The following is a 22000-nucleotide window of genomic DNA, read 5'->3' as shown; positions in this document are numbered from 1 at the left end:
TAAAACCATACATAAGTGATATCATAACCATATAATATATAATCATCATTTTTGTTTTTGAGACTTATCCATCTTGCTACATTAATTGCTAAATAGCATTTTGTGTATTATTAACCCATCAGTAATTAATCCACATCTCTACAATTAGGTGTATACTACTTTTTCATATTACAAACACTGAAATATGTTTCATTGTGCACCTGTGAAAAAAGCAATAATTATTATGTATAAAATCTTAAAGAAAATCTAAAAATAAAAATCAGCTAATCTGGACACTAAACAGAGTATCTACTACACAGTGGTCAGCTGAATGTCTATTTTACAATGGCCCCAAAGAAATAACTGTCTTCCATCTCAGGTGCATCTTTCTTCTTTCATATTTTAAGAAACTAAAAATTCCTCACAAAGTGAATAAATAATATGTCTTTCAGTCATAAGAATTGCTACCCAAAGTACCAAGACGACTGCATTTGTGTGTGCGCACGTGTGCACACATTACTTGCAGCCTCTTCATCCTTCATTTACTTTCTTTTTAAATCTGGCGGATGAGGAGATTCCAGTTATTTCTGTAAAGGAGGGAATTGGGCAGTTCAGAAAATATATTTCTCTGAAGAAATGAGAGCTTGTAAAAGTGACCAGAAAAGTTAAAAACAAAGTAGGAGAGAAGATACTTTATTGCAGCATTATTTCCAAACTGAAGCCTTCAGTGTACCTTCACACATCGCTGGTAGGAAAGTAAAATAGTACAGTCATTTTGGAAAACAGTTTGGCAGTTCTTTAAAAAGTTAAATTAAACACAGAGTTACCACACGACCCAACAACTCCATCTAGGTGTGTAACCAGGAGACTTGAAAACATATGTCCACACAAAAACTTGTATATGAATGTTCGTAGCAGCATTATTTATAGGGCAAAGATGGAAACAAGTCAAATGTCCATCAAATTATGAATACAAATATAAGAAAAAATGTGGCATTATTTATACAATGGAATAGCATTCAGTTATAAAAAGGAATAAGTATTGGTACATCCTATAACACGGATAAACCTTGAAAACCTACTAAATGAAAGAAGCCAGACACAAAAGGCCACATATTGTATGATTTCATTGATAAGAATTGGCCAGAATAGGATATTACACAGAGAAAGGGAATAGATTAACCCCAGGGGCTGTGAGAGTAAGGAATGAGGAGTGATTGCTGATAGGTACAAGGTTTCTTTATGGGGTGATGAAAAATGTCCTAGAACAAAATAGTGGTGATGGTTGCACAATACACTAAAACCCACAGAGCTGTACATTTTTAAAGGATGAATTTTATGGTGTGTAAGTTATATCTCAATTTTTTTAATAAAAAAAAGAAAGCTAAAAACTAATTTCTTAAGGGAAATCTTGACATGAGAAAAAACAAATCCATACATCAAATGTGAAAGCATATCATATGAACAGACATAAATGCATCTCAACAAATTCTGATTTGATGAAAAACACGTGAACATTTCAGTGGTGTTACTACTGAGGAAGGTAATCATTATTCTGGCAGAGTTACTGCTTCAAAGACACAGAAGTCAAGAGAATTGCCAGTGGAGAGAAAGATCTAGATCAAGAATCTGGTTTTAACACTTTCCAACTGTGTGTGGCCTTGGACAAGCCATGTAATCTTTCCATGACTCAGTTTCCCTTCCTGTAGAATAGGAATAATAACCTCTCAAAAGTTCTTATAAACCTACTAAACAAAGCAACATATGTAAAGGGCTCAGTAAACTGCCACGGACAAAGTAAGCACTCAGCTATTTAACTACACAGAAATAGGTTACCACCAAATACGTACCCAAAATATAAATATAAAGAAAAAATAATTAACAGGGATATCATGTGTGTAGGAAGGCCGTGGAGCAGGAATGTAGCACATGAGGAGACCGGCTTGAAAAAAACAAGAAATATGAAAAGTAAAATTTATCCCTATTTTCTACACATTCCAACTTTTGAAGATAGTTTCATTATAGCTTATTTAAAAGTTAATTATCTCTTAATCACAAAGAGATTTTTACTGAATTGAAGGCTGGGCCTTCTATACATTGAAAAAGCCAGTAGAACACAATACTGTAAATCAACTATACTTCAATTAAAAAGAAAAAAAGAAAAAGTCAGTGGGACACTGTTCCAGCGGAAGATACTGATCACTAAAGAGTGGCTTATCAGAGGTTCTCATACTTTGTGGTGTTTCTTCACCTGGAAGGCCAGTAAATATGCAGATTCCTAAGCCCCATCCCAGAGATTCTGATTCAGTAGATCTGGGATAGAGCCTGAGAATCTCATTTCCAACCAGCTCTTGGGTGATGCTGATGCTTCTGGTCCAAGGACCAGACTTCACGGAGCACTGGCTTGCATAACACAACATTCTAATTGCTCAGTTCCTTTAAAAAGAAAAATGTGAATTCTCTCACTTTGGGGCAGGTTTCAGGAACTATGATTACCTTGGAATAAAAGGAAGAAACAGGGTGATTAAAAATAACAGCTAGCATTTACTAAGTGCTTACTTACATATGAAGCATTATTCTAAAAATCCTGCATAACTTTATTTAATCTAATCCTCCTAGCCACCTTATGAGGTAGATACACTTATCCTATCCCCATTTTATAAATGATAGTGAGCCCCACAGAGGTTGAGCGATGTGTCCAATATTATACAGTCTGCGTGTTTTGCCATATATGCACTGCTGAAATTTTTAAAATCCAATAGAATCCGTAATATCTACTTGCTGATATAATTGTATATATGTGTGTCACATGTGTGTATCCGATAAAGGTAAAGGAGAGATTATTCTTTGTAAGTCTCAAATTCTAGAATTATGAAAATGAGAAAAGGATCATTTCACCGAAAAGCTGTAATTTCTCTTTTCTATTGTACAAACATATATTAATCTTCTTTTTCAAAAGGTAATGACTCTTCTCTTAAAAGAAACATTTAATGAATTTCATATAATCTGACTTCACAGAACTGAAATTATCTTTCTCTAGCCACTTCCTCTTTAATTAAGGACAACAATAGCCAAAATTCCTAGAAGACAAATTTTAACTTTCATTTTAAAATCATCTAGTGATAGAAGTGCTTATGAATCAAAACTATTTTAAACATCATTTGGTTAATGAAGGATCTTCTATTGAAAAATTAATGAGTAAAGATTACATACCTTGTTTTTAAAATAAACCTCAATTGGCAAAATGAAACCAGCATACCCAGATTCTTCTACTTTGTAAGGTGGATCTTTGCACACTGCAACATTAAAAAAGAGAAAAAAAGTGAGATGAGATTAACAGGCAAAAACACATTCTTCTTTCCTTTAAAAACACGAAAAAAAAAATCCTATCCTACCACCTACATCAATCTCAATTTTCACAGCCCTTTGCCAAGCCCCAGCTAACTCTCTGATTTGTTCTTTACTTCTTGTTCAGAATCTACAATAATAATATTCCTATGTAAATCAAATATGTAAGTTATTTATTCAAATCTTGATGGGGGATAGTGCATCACAGTCAACCATGGTCATGAATGACTGGACTTTAGTGATTATCACCCTGCCCTAACACTTTAGGGAAACTGAGGACAGCACCTTGTGACTGAAAGCTTGAAAACAACTATAAGTTACCTAACAAACATATTATCTATGTCTAGTCTTTGATGGACATCACACTACCCCAAACCCCTCAGTTCTCTGAGATATCCTAATTTCCGTACCAAAAGGTGGCAGGACCACCCTCCTTCCTTAGAGAAATCCCAAACCCAGTGTCTCCCAATGTTATTGGTGTTCATTAAGACTTATTATCCCCCATTACCCCCAAAGGAATACTTACTGAAATACTGCAATACATACAAAGACTTCAAAACTATTCACATCATAAGAATACATAAGAAACAATAAGGTTTTTGTATTCTTATGAAGAAAGACTTATTTAGACAAGACTATTTAGGCAAGCTCTTGGGAAATGAGAGATGCCCTAAGAAGCTAAATATGATTTCACCCCACTAAAATTTCCATTAAATCAAAATCAGTTGCAAGGGCTTTCCCTGGTGGCGCAGTGGTTGAAAGTCCACCTGCCGATGCAGGGGACACGGGTTCATGCCCCGGTCCGGGAAGATCCCACATGCCGCGGAGCGGCTGGGCCCGTGAGCCATGGCCGCTGAGCCTGAGCATCCGGAGCCTGTGCTCTGCCACGGGAGAGGTCACAACAGTGAGAGGCCCGCGTACAGCAAAAAAAAAAAAAAAAAAAATCAGTTGCAAGCCAACTGAGCTATTCTAGTTAAGACTGCATTCTGCTGGTAAGTATCACAAAGAATTAAAAATGTACATGTTGAACATCAAGGCCATATACCCCATAGTACATATACATAACCTGGTAGCCCAAGTCCACTTCAGCAGGGCTCCAGTCTGCCTTTTAAACCCTTCCTCCTTTTGTCACCCACCAATCCTCCTATGCTTCATTCAATTGCATCAATTCCCCCAAAACATGTCCAGTATTTCCCACCTATGCTCTGTCCTCTTTCCTTCCATCGCACTTTGATGCTACTCTTAGTATACTCTGCTAGTTCAAATCTCAATTTCTTCACAAAGCCTTTCCAGAGCACCACAGAGTACTATCCTCTCTTCTCCTTTTACCCTCCCAAAGAACTGTCTGAATCACTGATTTGACACTTAACAGACTTCCTTATTATCATATATTCAGGAACCTCGTCTCTAATTCCCTTTCACTCCCCAAGGACAGAAATTTTTTTTAATTAATTTTTATTGGAGTATAATTACTTTACAATGTTGTGTTAGTTTCTGCTGTACAGCAAAGTGAATCAGCTATACGTATACATATATCCCCTCTTTTTTGGATTTCCTTCCCATTTAGGTCACCACAGAACATTGAGCAGAGTTCCCTGGGCTATAGAGTAGGTTCTCATTAGTTATCTATTTTATATATAGTATCAATAGTGTATATATGTCAATCCCAATCTCCCAATTCATAAGGGCAGAAACATTTACTCAGGAACATAAGGAGTGTCAAGGGCTCAGGCATGCCTGGGTGTCAATCCGGAATCCACCTCGAACTAGCCAGGCTACCTCTGGAAAGTTACTCCAGTTTTCTGAACCTCAGGTGCCTTGCCTGGACAATGTGAGAACTAAACAAGGTGACGTATGTAAAAGACACAGGATAGGTCCTGGAACACATAAAGAAGTGGCAGAAGTAAGGCAGGAAATCTAACCTGTAAATACCCAATTGTCATGTAAACCTTTCGGATGAAAGTAGAAAGGAGAAAAGTACAGAGCCCTGGATTTGGATTAGAAGACTCAGTTCCACGGCCCTGGACTAAGGATTCTCTAGACAGCTCTAGTTCTATTCCCTTTATATATATATATTTTTTATTTTTGGCTGCGTCGGGTCTTCGTTGCTGCACGCGGGCTTTCTCCAGTTGCGGCGAGCGGGGGCTACTCATCGTTGCGGTGCATGGGCATCTCATTGAGGTGGTTCCTCGTTGCAGAGCACGGGCTCTAGGTGTGCGGGCCTCAGTAGTCGTGGCATATGGGCTCAACAGTTGTGGCTCACAGGCTCCAGAGCACAGGCTCAGTAGTTGTGGCGCACGGGCTTACTTGCTCCGTGGCATGTGGGATCTTCCCGGACCAGGGCACCCTGCACTGGCAGGTGGATTCTTAACCACTGTGCCACCAGCAAAGCCCCCGTTCCCCTTAAAAGAGAGAACATCATCTACACATTGTAAGCATGGCTATCAAGACTCAAGAAGATTATATATGTGGGGAAATACAAGTCTGAGGCATTTTTAAGGCAGGGGAGGATGATGATGTACTTAAAAATTGGTTAGACACTCCATGAATACAAATACGATTACAAAGAGGTATCCTGAAGACAGGATTTTAACACTTGGCAGTCTCCTGTAGCCCACCTTAGGAAAATTTCCCCAAACTGACATCAGAAGAAGTAAATGATGATGAATGAGGCATCTCACCTGACCTTACAAGTTTCTCTAATAAAAAATGAAAAAGCAAAAGGACTCAGAGTGGCTTCAGCCCTGCATCCACTGGCCACCTGCCAACCTATCATGAATATTCAAATACCCTGAACACTGAGCAGGGTGCCACTAAATGCATGAGCACCCCACCCCAGCTAGAAAGATAGCATTACATCCATGACATTTCCAGGCTGCAGAGCCCCTTTTCAGAACAGCAGTTTCAGTGTCCAGGTTGCTTGGGATTAATTATGCCAATGCCATTCGAAGGAAGTTTATTCTGTGGGCTGCTGTAGATGCCAGAGAAGTTATAGCTGTTCCTCTCTACACCCTTTTGTACAGTTCACTTTCTCTATTCTGCATGCAAAATGCTCCTATTATAGAAAACAGCTGTTAGTGAGCACATCTTATAGTTGAAGGTCTTAAATTTTTTTCCCACCCTTTAAAGGAAATGATCTGTTATGTATTACTATTCCAAAGAAGTCTAGTTTTATAAGAAACTGTTTACCAACTCATACCTCAATTATTTTTAAATGCAGTATTTTCATAAATAACAATGAACAATGTCTGTTGAGCACCCTGAGTTCTCAATTAGAAGCAAACAATAGAAACTTTTTATTCACAATAAACACGACAGAAAAGCAGTAGCAATGCAAATACAAATTTACAGTTCTAATCTGAAAAAAGGTCAAATTAGGGGAAGTAGTTTATTTATTCGACTGTTTTATAATCAGAATCATTAACATGAGTTTCTAACCTTAAGGATCTATTAAGATCTATGTAATAAAAGGCCAAATGTCATAAGTTACTGAAGGGATACGCATCTATAGAAAGCCATCACATTTTTTTAGGTGACAATAAAATGGGAGGATTCATATTCATTCTTTAAACTATGCACATTAATTCAGTAGAAATCACTGGGAACTCTTATTCCTGTCAAAATCCAGCCAAAATTCTGAGATGTTGGCTCCCTCAGAACGTCTCTCTGTTCCTCTTCCAAGCTTCTCTTGTTGCACTTACTTATCAGGCAGCCTGATAACGTTCATTCACCGCTCAGACTCCTCGCTAGACTGAGCGACTTGAGGTCAGCAACCCCACCATTATTATTTGAGCACCAAATAATAGGTGTTCAATAAATATTTGTTGAATTGAATTTCTTAAAGATTCATGCCACTCTTGAGTTTGTGGTTAGCAGATACAAACTAGTATATATAGGATGGATAAACAACAAGGTCCTACTGTATAGCACAGGGAACTATATTCAGTATCCTGTGATAAACCATAATGGAAAAGAATATAACAAACAATGTATGTATATGTATAACTGAATCACTTTGCTGTACAACAGAAATTAACACAACACTGTGAATCAACTATACTTCAATTAAAAAAAAAAAGGATTCATGTCACTCTTCACTGATCTACCATTGCTAAAGAAGTTGCTTTCTACAAGCAGCAATGATTTGATATTAGCCAGTCAAATTCTTCTCCAAACGCACTACAAGCAAAATAATCTTTTAAAAATTGGTAGAGGTGATAGAAAGTGTTGCCACAGAGAAGTAGTCTCTTGAAAGCTGAGTATCTAATGTGGGACTGATTCTAATTCTATAGTACCAAATTTTAAGAAATTGAGTTAACAAATTGGGCCAGAAGATCTCCAACATCATTTTGAAACTAACACTATAGAGCCATAAATAACATTTCCCTTTTCCTCTCCTTCTGCACATTACTACTCATGTGCCCCAAAGCTCTAACTAGAAGACATTTTCAAAACTCCATGCAGATCTACCCACACACAACACCCAAAATTTAGGCCTGAGAGGAACAGACCAAAGTTTTCATAAATAATGAGTAATTGGGCTTTTTCCCCCCCCTAAAATAGCTTCTCAAAATAATAGGCACAATATAAACCCATATACATAGTATTTAGAATGATGTTAACTATATACATTGACCATTAATCTATTTAATTTTTAAGTTGAGTGGAAAATGTACAAAAAGAAGAAAAACACATGAAAAGGGAAAAAAGTCATGATTTGATTAGCCTGGAATAAGTCAAATCCTTTCTTATTACCTGAGATTTTTAATATTAATCCTTTAGGAGAAAAAGGCTTGAAAAATAGCTATGCTTGATACAAAGAAATAAGTGCTACCTAGATGAATAAATGAATTTGTGCTTATATAATGTTATATATACAATAAGTAAACTTAATTTATTAAAATATCTCATTTTTAGCACCAAAAACAAAAAACAAGAAAAAGAAAGAAAAGAACTCCTCCAGATCCACAAGACCATCATGTAATAAGCTTTAGAAAATATCATTAGGCAACAGTCTTTTCCCAAATCCTTAGGAAAATAGCTGGCAGATTCCTCTCCAGAGCCTCTCTCCAGTCTATTTGCTTAGACACTAGACTTTACACACATCTGAATACTTTTGATAAGGACATGGCCCGGGTGCCCATTGATAATTATTGCTTTTACTTTATTTACAGTGCAGAGCCCTCCCACACCAAACTCTCTATATATACAGACTGGTTATTACCATGGCTTTGTGCCCAATGTCCCTTCCAGCTTCAGCATTTTGGACTCCTTCTCTTCCTGCTTCAGTTCCACCACATCAGAGCCCCTAAGAAAAGTGAAGCAGGGTACTACATGGCCATCTTGCTGCCCCTGTTCTGTGTGTCTGGAAATCCAAAGACTAACATCTAGCAGTCTGGGCATCACCCTGCCACCGAACATGGCCCAGCCTTTACACTCCTGACATTTTGAAAAGAACAAAAATCAACGGTTGGATTTTGTTTTTGTTTTTATAAGCTCACGCATGCACGCACACACACCACACACACACACACACACACACACACGGATTCTGCCATTGCTTCTATTCAGCCCATTTCAAAACAGGTATTTCCAAATAACAAAAAAATGCTTTCCCCCTTTGTGTCACTTCCTCATTTCCCTGAAAAAGGATTAAAGATAACATCGCGCAATTTTTGAATTGTATTGTTGACTTGTTTTCACCTTGTTGACTTTTTAAAAAATTCAAATGCAATTGTGAAAATCTAATTGTTTCCTATACAATAAAGAACTGTGGCCACACAAGATAACTTTCTAAATAACTTTCATAAAATTACAAAGAAACAAACTAGATATAGTTAGCTAACTAGGCAGATGTAAAACACATGTCTACCTCCTCAGGATTCACCATTTAAGGACCAACTCAAACAGACCTCCTCTGGAGAGCCTTCTGTCAATACTCCAAAACAAAAATGGCACTGTCCCTCTTCTGGGTTCAACCTTTTTTCTCACTGATCTTATTAGCAAATCCTAATATATATGCTACTATCAAGCCCCATCCTCACCCTAGATTAACTGTGTGCTTTCCAAGGGCTAAGGCTGTATCTCAGGACTCTTTTCATCTCTGAACCCAGCCCACCCTTTATGAAACTGAGTAGAATCAATGAAACGTAACTTTAGTATGACCTCAAAGGAGGAGATGGGGCAAGCCTGGCAGCTGACAAGAAATGCCTGGGTGGCAAACAGAAAGTATGAGCAAAGGCGTTAGGAAAGTAACAGCATAGTGGAACAGTCAGTATAAGAAGAAACACTGAAAATGATGAATAAAAAAACAGATAATATGGATGAAGTTTATACTTCTATAGAGAACTCGTACCATACACACTCAGAAATTCACATCCAAACTCAGGGAGGGTAAAACTGCATAACATACAAAAGAGGAATCATTAATTTTGAATGTTACACAAAACTCCTAGATTTGGAATAAGAGTTCAAGACTCCACATTGGCTATGTTGAAAAATCTTAATGATGATACATACAAATGACTTCATTGGTTAGTAATTTGGAATCTTTACGTATAGACTCAGAATATCCATGGCTCTCTCTCCAGGTAGTGGGGGAAAAGAGAGGATTTTTTTTTTTTTTTTACATGTATGCACGTTTTCAGCTTTCAGAGGAGTTGCGTCACTAGCCCGTCTAGCTGAGGTTAAGTCAATACATTTCATCTGGAGAAAATATAACCATGATATTAAAATAAGACCACCTTCATAATCATTTCTTCAAGGAACACATAACAAATAAGTCAACAAAATACAGGGAGTGCCCAAAACTACATAACATTACAAATTGTTAGGAAATATTAAATATAAGTCTTCAAGCTTACATCTTTCACTAAAAATCATAGCACAACAACCAACCTGTCCCAAGTTCCCTCAATATAACTCAGTATACAGCATTGCTTCAAATGATTGGCCTAGTGGAAATACCTATCCGGGCTAATCTGATAATAAAGAGTAAAACTGTATCTTCAGAGAAAGTTCAACCTAGAGACAGACCTAATTCTTTTATTGAAAACTATTAAATTGAAAAAATCTTAATATTTCTATCTTAAGGAGACCACCACTTTTTTTTTTTGCGGTACGTGGGCCTCTCACTGTTGTGGCCTCTCCCGTTGCGGAGCATAGGCTCCAGGCGTGCAGGCTCAGTGGCCATGGCTCATGGGCCCAGCCACTCCGCGGCATGTGGGATCTTCCCGGACCGGGGCACAAACCTGTGTCCCCTGCATTGGCAGGCGGACTCCCAACCACTGCGCCACCAGGGAAGCCCGAGACCACCACTTTTAAAGTTAAACCTTGGGCAAAATATTTTTCAGAATACCATATTTCATAAGGTCCATCTGGAAAAGCAACATTAGCTACATGGAAAATGGTCTTCTAGGGAAATAACTAAGATCCTCCCAATATTTGGCAGGAGCATCTTCATTTCAGTGTGTACTACTACATCAAAAAAATTGGTCATCAGAACTGCTGGTGGGAATGTAAACTGGTGCAGCCACTGTGGAAAACAGTATGCAGGTTCCTCAAGAAACTAAAAACAGAACTACCATATGATCCAGCAATTCCAACCCTAGGTATATATATCCAAAGAAAACAAAACCACTAATTGGAAAAGATACATGCACACCAATGTTCAGAGCAGCATTATTTACAATAGCCAAGATATGGAAGCAGCCTAAGTGTCCATCAACAGATGAATGGATAAAGAAGATGTGGCACATATATATACTGGAATACTACTCAGCCATAAAAAAGAATGAAACTTTGCCATTTGCAGCAACATGGATGGACCTGGAGGGTATTATGTTTGTTGAAATAAGTCAGACAGAGAAAGACAAATATTTATCACCTATATGTGGAATCTAAAAAAGAAAACGAATGAATATAACAAAACAGAAACAGACTCACAGATACAGAGAACAAACTTGTGGTTACCAGTGGGGAGAGAAAAGGGGGAAGGGGCTTGATAAGCGTATGGGATTAAGAGGTACAAACTGCTATGTATAAAATAAATGTATGCATAGAAGCTATAAGGAGATATTGTATAGCACAGGGAATATAGCCAATGTTTTATAATAACTTTAAATGGAGTATAATCTATAAAAGTTCTGAATCACTATATTGTACATCTGAAACTAATATTGCTTTTTATTATTTAATCAAATATATAAAGAGCCATTGAAGAATCTCACTTCCTAAAATAATCCCCTCATGATTTCTGGAATAGCAGAAGTCAACAACCCTTGGGACAGTCCTCTGGCATCAAAGTTTTACCCAGTTTTATCCCAGGTTTTACACTTGGCCCTGCTATCACTAAGACTGATACTGCTTTTTATTTAGAGGGAAAAAGGGAATATAATGTCTTCATTTATAAAATTATCCTATCTTCTCAATAATATTACCCTAATTAATTCAATTCAACAGGCACTATATAATCATAGGGCTACAAAGATAAGGTGGAATCTTGCTCTCAAGCAGATGACAGTCTAGCCAAAGACACTGTCCTCTAAGTGCAGGTTCTATTCTAGGGACATGAGATAGAGCGATAAACACAGCTGACATGTCCCCTGCACTTATTAACCTTATGTCCACTGTTAGGAGGCAGGGAGGGTGAGGAGGAGAGAAGAAAGAATACACGTACAAGAAAATATCGAGAAAGTATTAAGTGCTACAATGAAAATACAGCAGGCTGACATGAGGGAAATGGGAGAGTTCCTCTTTACTTTAGATGAATACACCCTTCCTGAGGTGACATTTAAGCTGAGACCTCAAAATAAAAAAGGAGCAGGGTATGTGTTGGCCAGGTGGAAAAAAGCGCTATTTATGTTGCTTACAGAGACAGATGTGTAAACAACCTAAAGAAAGCCTGCCTTTATACCTGCCTCCAGGGCTGCTTAGCCCCTTACCTGGATTTTCCTCTCTAGCTGAAGTGAAGGCTACTTCCTCCTTCCTGAACATTTTCTCCCATCCTGAATTCACCATTTAACACTCACGTAGGTTTGGCTCTTATGACCTCACAATCTCATTTCTCAAATCTTAAATTCTCCCAATGCTACGAACTCCCAAGAAAACACTTTGCATCTACTTACAAAACCTTTGTTATGATTCTTCATCATGAAGGTTTTTTAGGTAGATATAATTATTGGGAATTGTATAACCTAATCTTAAGTAAGAGATTTTTTTTTTAAGTATGTCCCTTGAAATAGAGTTCCTAAACACAGTACAGAAGGAAGCATCTGGACTAAGGAAGGTCAACCCCAAAAAAAGAAGTGGATTTTAAGTGCAATTTGAGAAAAAGAAAGATCACAACTGTAAAGCTACCTACTCAAGGGGAGGGAAGCAGTGTTGCAAGGGAAAAAGCTACCTGGATCAAGAAGGAAAGGAAGGATACAAAAGTGATGACACTCAAAATATTAGAATACAGAGGTTACGATTTCCTCAAACACATTCATATTAAAGGGATATTTTTCAGCTTCATTTTTTTCTTTTAATAAGTGCACAATGTGTAAGAGCCACTTTTAAATGTGGTACACCCATCTCTTCTTGTATAGCATGCAATTTTTAATACTCACCCTTTAAGTATTCAATGCAGAGGATTACGAATTGGTGTTACACACAAGACAGCTATCAACTGCATTAGGGTGACAGAAGTGGCAATGTGTTATAAAATAAGTAAATATAATCAATTAAAGTTGAGACTCATTTTCTACTGAATTTGAAAAAAAAATACAATAGCCTAAAAGATCACCTCAAACTAACTTCACAGAAACACCAAAATATAATCATGCAAAAAAGGTCAATGATCCAATTTTTCTCTTCTCAATTTTTGCTTTATTCCCTTTTCAGTAGGGGGAGAAAAAAAAAATGCTTCCAGGGAAGGGATCAGAACTGTTCTAACTTTAGAGAAAGAGCTAAAAACAAGATTCCTTTTCAACATCTTGTGGACTCTACTTCGTTTTTTCTGTTTGGCATTTTGGCACAGAGATAGCCTATCCTAAGTATCCTAATTGATTTAAGCTCCATTAGATATTCCAAATGAAGACAGAATGAGGGTGATACTGATATGATGGCAACTGTTTAGACACAGTGCATACAAGAATGTGGTTCCTGTTCAGTCTGACAATCTTTCAATCTTCCCAAATAAACCAAGGAAAATTCTGTCTCTCCACTCTCCTAAAGCAAGGGTTTTCAGACTGTGTTCCAGAAAACCCTACACCCCAGCAGTGTGTACTGCTTTTACAAAAGCAATAGGGTGCTTGCCCCAAACAATGAAACTGTAAATAGCCTAAGGACCAATCCTGAGTTTTAGATACAGGATCAGGGTCCCTTCAGATTATGTGAAAAAAAAAAGTAAGCCACTGCTAAAATAAAGTCTGACACCACTGCTCAAAAGTACTATAAAAATTTAACTATATCATTAAAGTAAATCTACTTTCACAGAGTATGATTTTTTGCTTGCTCCTGTTGAACAGAGAAGTGATCTACTGCTTTCTCTCTGTCCTGACTATAAAAGTGAGCTACACTGATTTCTCACTGAGATTTGCAGTTCTGGTATGTCTTTTTGTTTGTTTGTTTGTTTTTTGCAGTACACGGGCCTTTCACTGTTGTGGCCTCTCCTGTTGCGGCGCACAGGCTCCGGATGCGCAGGCTCAGCAGCCATGGCTCACGCAGGCCCAGCCGCTCCGCAGCATGTGGGATCTGCCCGGACCGGGGCACGAACCCGTGTCCCCTGCATCGGCAGGCAGACTCTCAACCACTGCACCACCAGGGAAGCCCTCTGGTATGTCTTTGAGCTAAACAGAGACAGGGAGCAAGAGGAGAAAACCAGCTGCTACTCTTATGGGGTCAAATGTTACAAAATACCTTCCGATTACCAAATGCAGTGCTAATTGCATGGTACCTCTCATGGCCTCTGAATTCCAGGAATTATTTAATAGGGGGAAATAGTACAAATATAAAAGAAAGAGAAATCAGAACAAACACAAAAACCATTAATAGTCAATATTATAGGTGGAAACTCACAAACTGAAAAGCTTAGGGAACAAACCAGGGAGAAGCAAAGAGGGAGTCAGTCATTGGGTTTCATTGTTGTATGGTTAAAGAAAGCAGGTCTGGGGAGTTCCCTGGCGGTCCAGTGGTTAGGACTCCGCTCTTTCACTGCCGTGGCCCAGGTTCAATCCCTGGTCGGGTAACTAAGATCCTGCGAGCTGCGAGGTGCAGCCAAAAGAAAAAAAAGAAAGCAGGTATGATATTGTCAAAAGGAGGAAGAAATTTTTAATGAGTAGTAATGATTCTAGGAAAAGATTATAGTCCAAGCAGGAGTATGGGAGAAACATTCCACTGGATGGGTAACTGAGGTAGGTATTTCTTCGTGGTTCTTTTCAATCTTAAGATACAATACCAAGGAAACAAGTTTTCTAAGAGGAAGGTAAAGAAACAGGACATTGGTAAAGAATTTAGGAGCCAAGGGCTAGCTAGCAGCTTTAATCTTATTTGGGAATAAGAGAGAATCACTTACTCTTTTAAGAATAGAAATGAAGGTATCCAAATAATGCCCAAGGCACACTGACTATTGCTCCAAATAAGGTAAGGAAAAGGGGAAGTGTAGAAATTAAGACTGAATATGAAGAAAGAGGAGGAAAAAGAGGCTGCAATTTAAGATGACCCCAGAAATTACTACTGTATCCCAAATATAAGTGTGAGAATTCTCAAGTACATGGAATTCTCAGGTTTACAGTAGGAAGTGTAAAAATGTTTGCTAACTTAAAGCAAAGCCCCTTGAAAACTTCAGTTTAGTGGTAGGCATCATTTTCTGACAGGAAATTGTGTGTAATGTGGAAGCAGAAGAGCTTAGAGGTCGAGAGCCAGGGGTTTTGAGAACCCCTTGGTTCAAATCCCACCTTGGACACTAGCATAATACATCCTATTCTCTCAGTTATAAAATGGAGCTAATGCTATTACCTATATCATACCATTCATTAAGCTTTAAGAGATCATCCACCATGCTAAAGGCATAAATGAGATAATCCCTATAAAGCTTGAGAACACTTTCTGGAAACTAGAAATCATCTACTAATCTAACAGTAGTCAAACACAAACCATAAACATTAGAGACCTTCTTGTGAAATTTCCCCCAAATCTGTCCAAATAACAGATTTAAATTTACATACTTACCCTCAGTTTAATTAAGCATTCTTCTATCTGGTTTTATTTTTGGCCCTAGGGATTCTTGACAGGGATATATGAAAAAGGAAAATATTCTTCACTTTGGAATTCTTTTGGCTCAACCCGCCACTAAAAGTACTAGCCGGCGGTTCACAAAGTCAGCCCACCTTCAAACTCATGAAGCCCAAACTAGCTCATGTTATGAACAAGCTGTAAATAAAGTTTCCAAGGTTATGTATTATAAAGCAGTAACTGAAATACTGCAATAAAACAAACCAACAGAAAATAGAAATGCAATCTGAATTTGAGTCCTGTGGGGTAGTAACAGATAAATTAGCAAGGAATCAAGAGACGTGGTCCTGGCTCTGTTTCTACCACAAATTTGCCATCTGACCTTTGGAGAGTCCCTTTCACCACTCACCCCAGAGGCAGCTTCTAGATCTACAATTCTGTTATTCCAAAGACAAGTCATACGTGCCACTTTTAACTTGAAGGCAAATGCATTTTGTTTTTTAGGATCTTCATTTAAGCATAAAACAACTCTCAGCTAAAATACCACATCTGCTATAACACAGTCAGGAAATTGGGACAAAACAAAAGAACAGAAACAAAACAAAGATTCAGAATCACACTTGAATTTTTAAAAATGTTTCACGGTAAGTGCTTTTTAGAAGAGAATTTAATTTTTATTAGACCAATAAATAAATAAATACTGAATTTCTTTAATAGGGGCTGCCCACACACACAAAAAAATTCTATAAATTAGATTTTCATTTTCTTGTTTTCACTCTGATTATGAAGTCAGATTAAATCTACTGAGTGAGACCCTGTTTTACCTGTATAAATCAAACTAGAAATTTGATTCCTCGGGAACTTGATATAATTTAGTGATAGTACCATATCAGCTCAAGTATTAAGGAATGAAACATCAGAACATACTGGCAGCATTTATGAGAAACACCATGCTTTGAAAAAGCTAAAGTAAAAAATTAAACCAACCGTTTGCACATTAGGCATAGCACATTATGTAAAAAACCCTTGAGTGTTATGATTTTACTCTATACTGCACTTGTAAAACCCTTGTTCTTAATCACACTGAAACATATTACATTGCTTTTTAAATAGAATGCACCCTGCCACAATGCACTCAATCTTAATAGTATTCCAGAACAGCATGCCCATATGAAAGATAGGTTGATGAATAGGTTTATGTCCTATTCAAGGAGATGAAACAGCTCAATAGAAAGATTAAATAAGGCTCCTGCCAGTGGCTGAATCTTAAAGTCAAAGAGAAGAACACAACTCAAACCAAATGTTATAGACAAAGGTCAAACAAGAGAATAATTAAGACCCTAACTTGAAGAGCTAGCTAATGTTCGCTCATTCAGTGTAAATCAGAAGAAAAATTACTCCTCTTAAAGTGTGACCATAGTAATTTTCACTGAGTCGATTCCAAAAGATACATTATAAAACTGAATGAAGGTGAACTAAGTCCCAAAATAACCGTTAGAGGGAACCACTTCTATTATGAAACTATTGGACCTTAAGTGAAAATTTCACTTTAAGATCCTACTGTCATATCATACTTTAAAAATTTATTCTAGATTTATTAAGTATCAGATATTAATAGAAATATGAATTTTGCTAAGAGCCTTTCAATTAATTTTTTGTAGAACTCTATTATAACCCAATTCATTTATATAAAAAGAAAAGAAAATTTATAAAGAATAAGCCAGGAATTTATGTTTCCAGGGTATTTTTTTGTTTGTTGACTTTATTGTCCCACCACTAGTCCCAACCAATTTTAACAGGAGATTTAACTAAATGGATGAACATATTTCTCTCTATGTACACACACCACCTATAGAATGGAAATACAAGCTCAGCTATAAGAAAATTTGGGAAGTATAAAACAGCGCTAAAACAATAGGAAAAAGAAAATCTGCTTATCATGCTAGTGAATATTTTGAAGCCATTATAATCCCACCTGGAGAAAAGCCCAGTTTATTGAAATTTATCATGGGACAACAGGTACATTTGTGTTTTTTAAAAATCATTCTCTTCATGTACTGTCATATCCTATTTTGAAAACCCACTATCTAACTTCATTTCTCTTCCAAATAGCCACATTTTTGGACAATGTCACTGATATCACCTAATAAACTAAGTAAATCATATGAATTAATATACACATACCCCTATAATACCCATGGACTAAATACAATCAACCAGAAAGAATAGCAAGAAATCAAATAAGCTTTCCCTACTCTCAATTTCTTTTCCTTGTTATTCTATTTTCATGAAGAAATGCTGGTAGATAAACTCTAAATCCATCTGACTGCAGTGTGGGCTCAGGGAGAGTCGAAACTAAACAACAGAACTTGAAATATCACAGGAAGAAGTTTTTAATATTTTATAATGATGATTTATTTATAAATAAATGCATTTGTTCTCCTACATACTCCCACCCAAATAAGCATATCATACACTGCAAATAAGTCATTTTCTTTCCTACTTATGACAAAGAGCAGTAAGATATTTAAAAACAGCAAATTTCAAGTAATTTCCTCCTCAGAGATAATAATAAAGGTATGATTTATTTAACACCTTTCACCAAGTCCCTGAAAGATCACTGATGTCAAATAAATCTATAACGTAAGGAAATAAGTAGTGCAAGAGCCCTGCCAGCCACCCTTTTTTACAGATGGAATATGACAACTTAAGCAGTTTACCCAGAGGTCAGGGAGCTAATTCCTGGCATTCAATCAATAGATATTTATTAATGGCTTCTATGCCCAGCACTCTGTGCTGGATGCTTGGATGAAAAGTATTTTCTCCTTTTTGCTTATTTGTAGCTTCTCATTTTTCTACAAAAAAAACAAAAATTCTTACTTGTATAATAAAAGAAAAATGTTTAAAACAATGTGAGGCTGAATGAATTTGGAGAAGAACAAGGTTTCTGGATTTCAAAACATTAGGAAAGTAAGAAAAAGTGAGATTAAGGTTTCCCACCTGTGTGTACTTCCACCATACACCTTTTCCTATGAAAAAAACACGATATATTAGTAGTTGAATTTTATAAAGAAACCTAATTTAGACTAGCAAATCTGTGCTCTCTGCCTGGCTCTGACATTTCCTAGCTGGAGTAACTAACTTTAGGCAAGTTACTTAACTTCTTTCTACCTCAGATTCTTCTGTCCATAAAATTTTAAAAGGCATCCCTGTGTAGACCCAATGTAATATATAAACAGTTATGAGAAAGTCATTTTATAAATGCTAAATTCCTACGGAACGTTAGTCTTAACACATGACTAGTTTGCCAACAGTTAAGCATATTTTCACTAAGTAGGGACAAAGGAAAGGTGTCATTTAAACAAAATTTCTGACAAACCAAGAGTTCGGTGTCAGAGATATTAAAACACAGCCTCTGCCCTTACGAATACCTCCCACCATTTCATGGATGGGTCTAGGACTCTAGTAGGATGTGGATATTATGCCCCTGCCAACAATGTAGCAGGGAAGATAAAGACCTTAACACAAAAATTTTTTAAACAGATTAGGATAACATGATTCTGCTAGACTATTAAAATGAATGATATAAATTTGGAAGTTTCTTAATTAATTTTATGTTTAATTTGGAAGTTTAGTTAATGATTAATGATATGAAGGGTATAAATTTGGAAGTTTTTTTTTGCGGTATGCGGGCCTCTCACTGTTGTGGCCTCTCCCGTTGAGGGACGCGCAGGCTCAGCGGCCATGGCTCACGGGCCTAGCCACTCCGCGGCATGTGGGATCTTCCCGGACCAGGGCACAAACCCGCGTCCCCTGCATCGGCAGGCGGACTCTCAACCACTGCGCCACCAGGGAAGCCCCAATTTGGAAGTGTTTGAATTCTTTTACCAATATAGCTTACTTGGACTTCATATCTTATGAAATGCTTTTGTTATCTCTCCATGGCTTTAACCCTACTTTCATTTAGATAGTGTGGCTGTCAAAATAAATGTTTCTTGAGATTTGTTTTGATATTAAAACCTCAGATATCATTTAACTCTATTAGGATTTTCAGTTTGCCTTAAATTTGTTGAGATAAGATAAACTATATTAATCAGCTAATATGCAAATTTTTCGAATCATCAATAGATTTCTTGGGGTGAGTTAATCTGGGATGGTTCCCATTACCACCATGGTCTAATTATTTCCAACAAGTGTGCTGCTGGCCATTCATTCATTCCTTTCATAAACAGTGCACACATTACATACCATGACTAAAAATGCAAGCATGAAAAAATGAGAATTTATCCTTAAAGAAATCATAAGCTAGGCATTTTCTATCCAGACACTTTTGATCCAAATTAAGAATTTCAATTAACTCCCCCCTCCCCATCCCCAGGTTGCAGTATTAAATGAATGAAAGTGCCAAGTGTCTAGTAGCAATGGTTGAACATTCCGGGTAGAACAAACTTCAGGATGGTTTGAAACTAACCATATATTGTAAGCATATGCATGTTTTAATGCAACAGCTCTTAACCAAAAAAACCCAAAAAACAAAAAAACAGCTTTTCATAAGTACATAAGTTATAAGCTAAAGTACAATGCCAAGTAAACCAAATTTAGAAATATATTAAGTTCTAAACCATATGATTTCCTTAATCATATTAGTTCAGCCACTTAATTACAATTCAATCCTCTCCTAGTCAACCAAGTCAGTTAGCCACCCTCCCGAACAAACTTCAACTGCCATTCTTTCGATTTTCTGTGGGGTTACCAGCACTATACTTTAAAATTTTTCTTAGCTGAGACTCCATTAGTTTAATTACACTACAGCAGTGGTCTCTGGATCAGCAGTATCAGCATCCCCTGAGGAAATCATGCAACATGTGCCAATTCTCAGTCCCTACCCCGGACCTCTTGCACCTGAAACTCTGGGGATGTCTCCGGCAATCTGCTGCCCAAGCCTTTCAGGTGATTCTGATGCCTGTGCAAGTGTGAGAAACACTCCCCTCGACATTTTCTCACACACTCAACTGTGTCAGAGCAGAACGTCTCTTTCTGTGAATCACTTTTTCTCATTGCTTTAGTTACGTGGCTGTTTTCTCCCCCGCCAACTGGGTGAAGTTACTTCCTTCCTCATAAACTACATCACTTTCTAACACAGGACTATTTTTGAAAGGACCAAAGGATTGTGTACAATCATCCCCTAAATGTCCTTTCCTAATGCTATTTAATAATAGAAAAACTGTTATAACAGTCAATTTCTTCCACTGTAATTTGTTTAAAAAAAAGAGAAAGAAAGAAAACGAATGAACAACAAAACGAAATGCTCAAGAGTACGCTTATGATTTTTTTTTTTTAATGATTCTTAATGTGATAAAAACACAAAAGGTATGTCTGTTTTCTGGCTCAAGCAGTCCCTGCCAGGAAGACACGGACATGGTCAGAGAAGGAACTTTCTAAACATCAGAGGCTAGACAACAGTTGCTTTTCATTTGTTGGGTAGGAATAGGACTAGGTCCAATATTCAAGCTTAATCCACCAGATAATAAGCAAACTTTTCCCATAAGAAATGTCAAGAACAAAGTAATCCCATAATGTCACTGCTATGAAAACCATAATCCTATTTAAAAAAAAAAAAAGCAAAAGACAAGAAAAAAACCCAACTGTGCTAATAAACTCAAAGAGCAAAGTAGCTGCAGGCTGTTTAACAGTAATGGACTCAAAGCCTGGCCCATGTACAACAATGAAGCACAATACATAAATAATTATTGTGCAACTTGCAAATTATTACTGTACTTTCTAGTCATTGCACCAATAGAATTTATTGTACCACACTCTTGCTTGACGTCTGTTCCTAGAAGGCTAGAGATGATGCCCAATAGAAGTGTTAAATGCCTAGAGACATGGAATAAAGTCGACTCCCTTAACTGATAAAATAACCAGCCCCTTAACACACAGGGACCCTGACCTTGCTGCAGCTGCTTCTGATTTGTGAGTGTCGGCTGGGAGTATCTTTTTCTGTCTCTTGGCTCCTAAACTTGCAATATATCATTCTGAGGATCCTGACATCATTTCCATAACTCTAATTATTGGACTGATTTGAAACCAAAGATTCTTCGGTAACTTCAGCTTAAGACCACACAGAAACTTTTATAATAACCTACTTAAGTAAAGGAGTAATGTAAACTGGAAGAGAAGGTTTGGAGTAGTGGTAAAGGAGTTTGCATCTGTTATAATCCAAACGCAAGCTAAATTTAGAAAACTAGAACACCTTGAAAATTAGGTTTGGGCGGATATGTAAATGTTCAAATGCAGCTGAGAGTACTTTCATATTCAATGACTAGCTGGCCACAATTAATATTCCCTACACTCAGTCAATTACTTTCAAGTTATTGCTGGTAAATGAACTAACCCTACCTTGTTAGTCTGCTCCTGTACGTGAATCCACTCACTCATATACTGCAAGCCTCAATCTGCA

The 22000-nt window shown here is 37.2% G+C and overlaps 1 protein-coding gene across 2 annotated transcripts in view; it reads right to left on the bottom strand.

Moving 5' to 3' along the window:
- The window catches only part of MLLT3 (MLLT3 super elongation complex subunit), a 257641-nt gene that overhangs the window by 113743 nt on the left and 121898 nt on the right, over positions 1-22000 (bottom strand). For both annotated transcript variants that reach the window (XM_030763806.2, XM_089913180.1), the window contains one exon: positions 3193-3275. In XM_030763806.2, coding sequence (XP_030619666.2) covers positions 3193-3275 — 83 coding nt within the window. The remainder of the gene's footprint in view (positions 1-3192; positions 3276-22000) is intronic.

This window comes from Delphinapterus leucas, chromosome 6 (assembly GCF_059928025.1).
Source record: "Delphinapterus leucas isolate spDelLeu-1000000601 "Yukka" chromosome 6, BTC_Dleu_Yukka2, whole genome shotgun sequence".
Lineage (NCBI taxonomy): Eukaryota > Metazoa > Chordata > Mammalia > Artiodactyla > Monodontidae > Delphinapterus > Delphinapterus leucas.
Note: the sequence above shows the minus strand (reverse complement) of the source record. Positions and strands in the feature narration are given on the sequence as shown.